Raw genomic sequence first — 10,279 nt, 5'->3', positions numbered from 1 at the left:
GACTGGTTGGATCAGCTTTATTTTGTGCAACAAGTGGATACAACTTTATGCCCTCCTATTCCATCGTTTTCAGAAAAAAAGATGACTAGTGGTATGCTTCTGTTTGAGGGAAAGCTGTTCATAATACACCAAAGTTAGTCAAGCTTATATTCTATATACTGCTCATAAGCTGAATCCAGCAACTAACTTCTAATATCTGTAAAAATTTAACTGTTTTCACATTGCATATTCTCTCTGAAAAGTTAGAGAGATGGATCCAGAGATTCTGTGAGTGAAATTCTCCCCAAATAATATTTCTGTTAATGGAAATGCAAATACTTTCCCCAAATTCCTTCATGCCCTCCAACTATCTAGTCTGACAAGGGGAATTAGCGAAAATTTCCTCAGTCTGTTTGCTGTCACCACCACTAGAAAAAAGCCCCTTCCACAAATTAAAGGATTATCAGCTACCACTTCCTGCAGTTGTTCTTTCTATTTCTTCTTCAAGAATTTGTTTTATCTACACATTGAAATAAATTGTGTTACAGCTGCTGGAAACATGCTTCACTTTCTCCAGGACTGTTTCCAGCCATAGCTGGGTTATTCTGAACAGCAATTCATAAAATATAATGTAATAAATGTCAAAGTTGTAGACAGGTTTTTTTCCTTGCACTGTGGCCATCTGGATTGCAGAGCAGGTGCTTAATGATGTATATAATGTGCACCAAACAGACTGAGATGCAGTCCCTAATCTGAGTCACTACTGCTGGTTGATGAATCTGTTGACATGACTTCCACATCATCTTCATTCTCCTTATTATGTCCAGGAGGTTCCAGCATAAAGTCATTGCTGTGATTAGGCGGTAGCATGTTCATTGACATGTCGCTTGATTGCCAGGGATACTGAGGTGCGAGTACATCTAAAGGAAAAATGAAATGATACAAAAATCACACATCCAGTTATTTTCATAGCAATATATTTTAACAACTTGCAGTCTATTGTTATGCACCGTTTAGAAGTTTCACGGAACTATGCAGTTCTTTACTTCTAACTACAGTGGTACCTCGGTCTACAAACAGCCTAGTTCACAAACTATTTGGAACACGAACACTTCAAACCGAAAGGTGTTCCAGTTAGAAAACTTTTTCTGGAATCTGAACATACTCCGTTTGGGGGTGCACTTCTGTTTTGAGTGCCACACTTCCATTGTCTGGCAGCGGAGAAGGGGGTTGTCACGGCGTTTCCTGCAGCAGCGAGGGAGGGAAGCTGCATGTCCGCTCACCCGCCAGCAGGTTGGCAGGCGCACAACTCCCCCCCCCCCATGCTGCTGCGGGAGGCCCGTGCTCTAGGGAGCATTTCCTGCAGCAGTGTGGTGGTGGTGGGATCTGTGTGGATCCCAGTTTAGCTACTGACTGACTAATTGTGTGACTGTGGAAATGGATAAAAGCCCCCCCCCCATCCAAACAATGACTCATCAGTGCAGGTAATAAATTTTAATTTTTATCATCCACAATACCGTTTTATTTATTTTATAGTACAGTACATTGATTATTAGGGACGCAGGTGGCGCTGTGGGTTAAACCACAGAGCTTAGGACTTGCCAATCAGAAGGTTGGGGGTTCGAATCCCCGCAACGGGGTGAGCTCCCGTTGCTCGATCCCTGCTCCTGCCAACCTAGCAGTTCAAAAGCATGTCAAAAGTGCAAGTAGATAAATAGGTACCGCTCCGGTAGGAAGGTAAAGGGCGTTTCCATGCGCTGCTCTGGTTCGCTAGAAGCAGCTTGGTCTTGCTGACCACATGACCCGGAAGCTGTACGCCGGCTCCCTCGGCCAGTAAAGTGAGATGAGCACCACGACCCCAGAGTCGGCCACAACTGGACCTAATGGTCAGGGGTCCCTTTACCTTTTTACATTGATTATTGCTTTCATTTCAATTGTCTCGTTAGATAGTAAAACTCACGTTAAATTGCTGTTTTAGAGGTTGTTTTTAAAAGTCTGGAACAGATTAATCCATTTTGCATTACTTTCTATGGGAAAAGCGCGCCTTGGTTTAAGATTGGTTTACGAACTTTATCCGTTCTGGAAGTCCAAAGTACCACTGTAAATATTTGCAAATCATGCAATAAAACTACATATCATTTCAACCTAAGACAAACCATGAAAATACAAGCCAACCAAAGTTAAATGTTTAGGCCCAATTGATTTCAGAGGGAGATTGGTATAGACATTGCACAGCCTAATGGTTGAACTGTGGTTTGCTCTCCTTCCCATTCAAATGCCCATTTTGGAATTGAGAATGCCCTTCTGTCTCTCTCACACAAGCTATTCTCCCTCCATCTTCACTTTTTTCTTTTGCTAATCACAGCTAGCCTATAACCCTTTAATCATGCTTCTGACCATGGCTTCAATGTTAATGCTATATTGCTGCAAAGCATAGTTATTTCCAAAGAGGGAGTTGTTCAAGGGATGAGCAGGAGCTACAATGTGGTTGTCCTGATTGCCATATGGTTTAACAATTAAATACAGTGGTACCTTGGTTCTCAAACTTAATCCGTTCCGGAAGACAGTTCCAAAACCAAAGCGTTCCAAAACCTAGGCACGCTTTCCCATAGAAAGTAATGCAAAATGGATTAATCTGTTCCAGACTTTTAAAAACAACATCTCAAACAGCAATTTAGCATGAATTTTACTATCTAACGAGACCATTGATCCATAAAATGAAAGCAATAAACAATGTACTGCAGTCACACAATCAATCAATCAGTAGCTAAACTGGGTTCCACACAGTCATACAAAAAAAGAGCTGCAAAAACAGAACGCTAAATAAATAGCAAAAACAGACAGACCTCAGAGTAACACTCAAAACAGAAGTGTGGCACTCAAATTAGAAGTGTAAGACTCAAAATGGAACACGTTCAACTTCTGAAAAAAGTTCGCAAACCGGAGCACTTCCGGCTTTGCAGTGTTTGGGTTCCAAGTTGTTTGAATACCAAGGCGTTTGAGAACCAAGGTACCACTATACTGTTTCAAACATATTAAGCCACCCTTAGCTTAGTGATTGCATGCTAAACAGCAGTACCAGAATGTTATCCACAACAAATACCACTTCTTTGACCATCTTGTTTTTGTTGATAAAACATTTAATAAAATTGAAATCATAAATGTATTTTTGTTCTCCCTGTTCAATTTAGCTGTTGGCTAAGTAAAGCACATGCATTTTCTCCATCTCTGAAATAATATACACTATTTGAAACAGCTCAAATGATTTGATTCAGTCACTGGCCAATGGAGAAGTTTAATTTCTCTCATTTCCCATTACCTGGCAATCTGCCTGCTGCAAGTGCATCGCCTGGTAAGTGTCCGTTGACACCATTTGCTGATGGGTTGTTCATCTGACCCAGCAAACCACTCCTCATCTCCAGATCAGTTGGGTATGGCCTCCTAGGGTCACCTTAAAAATAAACAATTGGTTTGCAATGCTTTCTTTTTTAAAATAGATTTTTATTAAAGATTTCTTGGTTTAGAAAAGTATGTGCAATGTCTCTTTTTTCAAGTTGAATTTTGTACAGATCAGTTTCATTAGCTGTGAGACATTAGTGTTACATTAGGAAGAAAAGGGGGAAAGAGGTGGAGGGAGGTTGGTTTGCAATTCTGAATAAACACACACACACGGAGAAGGGGACGACAGAGGACGAGATGGTTGGACAGTGTTCTCGAAGCTACCAGCATGAGTTTGACCAAACTGCGGGAGGCAGTGGAAGACAGAAGTGCCTGGCGTTCTCTGGTCCATGGGGTCACGAAGAGTCGGACACGACTAAATGACTAAACAATAACAACAACATACATATATATATAGCAAGACAACTATCCAATCTCCATCAATCATCTTTCCTTTTAACCACTGTTCACCTAGCAGCACGTAGCATATTTGCTACATAGAAAAGTGTGTTTCGCTCCATCTGCCTGTGAAATTCAGCCAAAACTTGTACACAAAGTATATGCAGAGATAAAACATTTTTAGATCCATTTTTCAGTGAAAATACAGTATGTCAAACATTTAATTGTGAAACATGTTACCTGGCACCCATGTCAGAGGAGCGCAAACAGCATTGCTGGCACTAATTCTATGAGCATATTTAATTATTTCTTCAGATGAAACTGCCCCTGTGAGAAGTGGTGAAAAAAAGATGCAGTAGGTAAAAAGCCTCATCTCTGCATTACGAGATTCAAAAGCCAGTGTTTCAGGAGGAAACATGTAAAAGCTGTCACTGCTCGTTTCCTGAGCCACCAATTCCCCCTCATTTTCTCATCCTTGCACACTGATTTTTAGACTTGTACACATTGTAGACCACTACTGTGGATTTTTTGAAGGGCAGATCACTATATGTCTGTATGTTATGGCTACTATGTAGGAGGCTGCCTGGAAGTTTCCAAATTAAAACAATTCCTTCCTGTTTATTAAACCATTCTGTTCTGCAGTCCTATGCAGAGTCATGAACACATGGGTGTAACTAAATTTATGTGTGCTGGTGGCAGTGATTAACAACCAAGCAAGTTTCTAATTGTTGCATGGTTTGTAATCAGAAACCTAGCTGAAGTAAAGTGTGTGTGTTGCATCTAGATGCCAACTACATCCTTTTCCCCTATTTTGGATACTATCAAGGTCATAGAGTCAGGAAGGGGGCCTTGTAGACCATCTTGTTCAAGAAGAACCTTTTAAATAATTGGCAGTATTGTCAAACTGTTCTTATCCATCAAGCAGTTTTCTCCTAATGTTCAAATGAAACCTACTCCTCTGTAACTTAAGCCCATTAGATCTCAGGGCAGCTGAGTACAACTCTTCGCCATCTTCAAATATCTATAGAAGAGTGTCATCATGTCCAGGATGCTAAACTGAAAATATATTTTAGGAAACTATGTCTACAGGTATGTTTGTGTGTTTGCACGTATCTGTAATTGTTTATCTTACTGCCATATGTGGCTTGGGAGATGTAACTTTATAAAACTGAAAAAGCATTATATACATTTCACTCTCTCACACACATATATTATATAATTTATATAAAAATTTTTTGGGGGGTGGTGGCCAAAGTTGTGTTTTTTAGTTTTATTTTTTAAAGAAAACAAGGTCGTTGAGCTTTTTCTTGGGACATTACTGACCACCCTTGCCTACTTGAGACAATTAAAAGGTTTTAGATATGTAAAGATATAAATGCTAGAAGAACAAATTGAATAAAATCCAACAGTGAGTTGAATTAGATTTCTTTAGAAATTAATCCAAAAAATTGTTTAACATTTGTAAAGATACAATACTATACATATATTTTCCATGTAATAAGACCTGTCATTAGTTGGCATTTAAATGCTTATTTTCTTATTTTTTAGATGATCTTTAATAGCAGTTTTTCACTGGAAAGCTATTACGCAAGAGATCTAATCATCACATGTCAAATGTAGTTGTGGAAACTGACCGTAAAACTTCCTAAAGTACAATATAATATAATACTCACCTTTTCTTGCCTTTTCTATTGTTTTCAGTTTTTCTTTTGCTTGATAAACAGCTGTGGCCTATATTAAAAAAATACGTTTGTTGGTGAACAAATATGCAACCAGAGTTTAGTACAAGAGAATTCCCATACTAGTTGAACTAAATGTTTTGCAAGTTGACCAAACATTTGACAGTGTCTTAAGAATACCTTACACTGATTGACAACACATACTTCTAGCTTTTGTTGTTGCAGAGCAAATATTAAAACAGCATACCCTCCCAGGGATATATCAACAGCAAGGCTTGTCCACATATCCACTATGGTTGTAAATGATCACCAGGTAGAATTTCTGTGGCACCTGTAATTATTGCCAGGTGCTAGACTTCAGGAAACATTACTACATGGAACTAGAGGGAGGAGACAAATTTAGGAACGCCAATCCCAGTAAAGTGGAGAAATGCAAGAGTGGGAGAAGAAATGGCAATAGAGGTCCTGGGGTTAAAAAGGGAACAGAACAATTCAAATGAATGGGATGATTGAAGTGGAAGTGTCAGAGAACCTAGACTTCCCAAGAGAGTTGAAGGAAACCTGGACCTTGGGTTGAGGATGCCATAGTAATTGGAGTAAGGCACTCAAAGGCTGGACTATTAGTAAAGTAATGTGCAGTGCATCTTATTATGACTGAGACATGTAAACCCCTAACTGTGTTTAGAAGACTAAACACCCTTCACTGCATGGCAGATTTATTAGACATGGGTGTCATGCCAATCTTCCGACATGCCATTTTATTCACAGACTCACCAATATATGCTCTGCTTCCTTCAGTTGTTTCTGAAGCTGCTGGATATCATTGTCCCTCTTCTCCACCACTTTTTCCAATAGCTGCATCTCATGATGTATTTTCCCTTGATCAAGGGCCAGTTTCATTAATTCTTGGAACTCTTTATCCCTCTGAATCAACAACTCCAGGATCTGTCCAACAACCAATGTGTATTGCAATTTTTGATTGCTAAGTAGAAATTCAAAGCTGAATTGGAAAGTATATATACTGTCAATTTCTGAGCAGTTTACTGAAACAATTCTGCTCTGAATCAGCATTTCCTAAACTGTGGGTCATCACCTGCAAGTAGGTTATGAATCCTGTGTATCTGAATTGCAGGCTTTATGGATAAACCCAAAACAATTATTGCTTTAAATCTTTAACTGGTATGATGAATACCACATAAGGCTTTTTGTTTTGTTGGCATATTATAACCAAATGTCAGAACGGCTTGAGTCTTACATTTTAACACTTCGGAACCATCCTCTGGTGGCAGATCTAGCGACAGTTCGCTGCATAGTCCTCATACAGGACGTAGATTTGAGTGGCTATTACAACTAGTCTCTGATGTGCAGGCTCCAAAGGCAGCAGCTACACACTGGAGGCAAGGTGTAAAAGTCACTCAGAACGACTCCCTGTACAAGAACCTTGTGGCAAAGTTAAGCCAAGGCTGATCTGAAGTTTGCTTATTCGAAATAAGAAATAACATCCGTATCCTACGAATCAACTAAGTCTGAAAACCATCAAACAGGTCACTTCATTGGCAAAATGCAGGCTCAGATATCTCATGGTATCTCACTTTCCAAAATAGACTTTCTTATGAATACTATTTAAAATATTCAGCTGGTTATAGCTAACACTGCTTGTGTAACTGTATAAAACACAAACAAAAAATAATTCTGAATATAACAAAGGAGGTTGATCCCAACTTGTTTTAAGATTTTGTGCACTAGTACCCAGTGTTTGAAATTAGCCAGGCGCATTTTGCACCTGACTATCTGCCACTTGCGACCAAGTGAAGATGCCTGGGGGCCAGTATAGCGCCTGACATCTCCACCAACTGGGGGTGCATGCCTGGGGATCATTGGATCTGGAATGTTTTCACACACTAATACCACATCCTGTAGAATTCTATCCGTTATATTGTATCTGCACAAGCAGAATGAATTTCAGGAACCAAAATGCTTTTTCTGTGCAGCCTGAGCAGGACCAGTGAACGACGTTATAGTTGATTGTAGCTGGTCTTCACTTACCCCACCCACTGCCCTGCTCACAGTGTGATTGTCATAATTGTTATGGGGGTGTTTCTGTTCTGTTTTTGTGGTATAATTTAAGTTGCTGAGGCCTTCAGGTAACAAGTGACAAACAAGTCTAATAAATCATAATAATACCAATAATACTAGTATTTCAAGGAGCTGGTTTTAACATGTAAAGCCTAATACAGCTTGCATCTTATACAGGCCTCTCCCAACAAAAATATACCTGGACCTTATGAGCTCTTTATCAGTTTGCTTACCTGCCTCTCCTCCCCAGGTTGTGCAAGTTTCTGGTTTCTTGAAATGGCCAACATCTCAATCAGTTCCCTGAAGCAAAGTTTTCACACAATGGAAAAAGTCAGTTGCAGTTTCTGAAAATTGAGTTACAGCCTTCACTCCTCCACAGTAAATAACAAGTCTAAGTAGAAAGATCCACAGAAACACTACAGTACCATGTCCATGCCACTTATTTTGGCGAAGTCATATGAAAAGTATAAATGAAACACTGCCATCTACAGTATGATAATCCTTGTAATGTTTGCTTCTTATGCAAAGCAAGTATATTAGAACTGTATCAGTTAGTAGTCTTTCAGAGTAAAAGAACTAGATCCATATTTCTTGACTAGAAAAATATGGGTTACCATAAGACCCAATTTTCTAGGGTTTGCTTGGATCTTTTTGAGCTAATAACTGGCCTGAATTTCCAGCTTTCAATTTCCTGGCTTGTTACATATTCACTCTGTTAATCTGTATCTCTAAAAGCTTGAAAAAAGAAAATAGCCTTCCTGAAGGTTTTGTGTGGAAAAAGCATCTGAAATACATTATGACTGCATATAGTGCACAATTAACCTGTGCAATTTCAACTTTGCACAGTTGAAAGCCTAATCATTGAAACTGCACAAATTAAATACAGTACACACAAGGTGTAGGTGTGGCAAAAACCTAATAGTAAATTGTCCTCTCCCCTTCTGGTGCAAGTCAATAGGGCTTCAGATGCTGAGGATTCACCATCCTCATCCTCTGTAGTGCCTGGTTTGAATCACTTATTTATTTACTTACAGCATTTATACCATGTCATTTAGTCAAAAATATGTCTCTTAAAATTTTCTGTTTGGGGTACATATTTCTACTCCATTTCTCAATAGTTCTGATGTGGAGAAGGGGGACTGAGAATGGAGAACTGCCCCAGTATCACAAAAAAGTTATCCCCAGGGCAAACACTATACTCCTCTCTCCAAAGGCTCCTTCCAGGTGACAAACAAAAACCAACCTGTCCTTCATGCACATACTCATATGTACTTAGAAGGAAGGTCCCACTGAACCCAGTGAGTGATGAACCTCAGTGAAGATTACTTCTGAGCATGCACGATCAGACTTGGGTTGGCTGCTTTGGAGCCTTTCCACATGTGCAAGTGGACCCCTAAAAAAGTGGATACTAAAAAGGAGTGGGGGTTAAACTATTTGTGTATTTGGGGACCTTGAGACCATTCCTGCATTATCCTAGTCAATTTAATATAAAAACAACCTATTTATTTTTGTATGCAAATAAATCACGAAATAAAAACTAACTATGTATTATCATTTAAGATTCCGCAGATCGGTAACAAGGTGCTTTTGATAAAAATCTAAACTATGCAGCAGTTGTTTACATTTGTCTATTTATAAATTTGCCTTCGTGGCAACCTCAGAGCGAACCAGGGTGCATGGCTGTTTCGCAGCTGCCTTCAACTTAACATATAATAGTTTTATATGTTTAACTGGATTTAAAAAAAAAAAAAATTTCCCTCCTTCCCATGTTTTTGTTTAAACCTGTAAACCACCTTGAGTCCCTGCCGGGGGAAATAACAAATAAATGAGTTCCTTTAAACCTGCAATAAAATCCTAATAATGATAATAAACAATAAATAACCGCTCCTTTAAGCCTGCGATGTAAATCCTGAGGGAGAACAGGAGCGTCGCCTTGGCTGACCGACAGTAAGGCGGGCGGGGGAAGCCGCCGCCACCGCACAAGCCCCTCTCCCGCCGCCGCCGCCTGAGAGACGCTGCCCGCGGCTGACCTTCCCTTGGCGACCCACCTGGCGAGGAGCTCCAGGTCGTCCAGCGCAGCCAAGAGCCGCTCGCGGGTGCTGCTCCGCCCTCCGCCAGCCGCCGCCGCCGCCATGGCCTCCGCCGAGCGTGAGGAGGAGGAGCGAGCGACCGGAAGGAAGGGAGCGAAGGAGGAAGGCAGCTGGCCGGGGCGGCTGGGAGCCAGCGCCACCTGGCGGCCCCTCGGCGCAGCGCGGCTTCCCGGCCAGGCAAGCGCTCCGCCGGCAAGTTCCCGCGCCAAGCCCCCTTCTCTCCTCTGCCGGCGGAGCAAACCGGGGCTGCAGCCCCACGGAATCGAGGGCGGGGGGAGAGAAAGGGGGTCGCTGTTTTTCTGCGTCGCCCTGAGTTTCGTATTACTGCAACATTTTTATATGCAGCTGTTGTTGCTGTTTTGTAAAATTGGTAACTGCTTAATAATAATAATAATTTTTTATTTATGCCGCGCCCTCCCCAGCCAAGACCAGGCTCAGGGCGGCTAACAACCAATAATAAAAACAAGTTGATTAAAAGACAATTTAAAAGATTAAGATACAATATTAAAACAATTAGGGAGCGATCTCATCGCAGGAGGAGAAAGGAAAAAGAAAAAGGGGGACGGAATCAAACTGATTATGAGCCAAAGGCCAGGTGGAACAACTCTGTCTTACAGG

At 40.8% G+C, this 10,279-nt stretch overlaps 1 protein-coding gene across 1 annotated transcript; it reads right to left on the bottom strand.

The window, feature by feature from the left end:
* Nucleotides 1-9,736, bottom strand: MED4 (mediator complex subunit 4). The gene is made up of 7 exons (XM_083572877.1): nt 9,620-9,736; nt 7,805-7,871; nt 6,270-6,440; nt 5,490-5,547; nt 4,057-4,143; nt 3,299-3,430; nt 1-899 (listed from the first exon to the last, which is right to left on the bottom strand). Exons 1-7 carry the CDS (start codon nt 9,703-9,705, stop codon nt 727-729), a joined length of 774 nt encoding a protein of 257 aa, XP_083429003.1. The 5' UTR covers nt 9,706-9,736; the 3' UTR covers nt 1-726.
* Between the last annotated feature and the right edge of the window lie 543 nt (nt 9,737-10,279).

This window comes from Podarcis filfolensis (assembly GCF_964270895.1).
Source record: "Podarcis filfolensis genome assembly, chromosome: 1".
Classification (NCBI taxonomy): Eukaryota; Metazoa; Chordata; class Lepidosauria; order Squamata; family Lacertidae; genus Podarcis; species Podarcis filfolensis.
The sequence above is the reverse complement of the archived record's forward strand: the minus strand, read 5'-3'. Positions and strand labels throughout refer to the sequence as shown.

Excerpts from the sequence above, each read along its gene's own strand:
- MED4 (XM_083572877.1), bottom strand. The coding sequence starts at position 9,705 with ATGGCGGCGGCGGCGGCTGGCGGAGGGCGGAGCAGCACCCGCGAGCGG. Across the intron at positions 6,441-7,804 it reads AACCTGGGGAGGAGAGGCAG|ATCCTGGAGTTGTTGATTCA; the intron begins GTAAGCAAACTG and ends GTTGTTGGACAG. Across the intron at positions 900-3,298 it reads TGCAGCAGGCAGATTGCCAG|ATGTACTCGCACCTCAGTAT; the intron begins GTAATGGGAAAT and ends TTTTTCCTTTAG.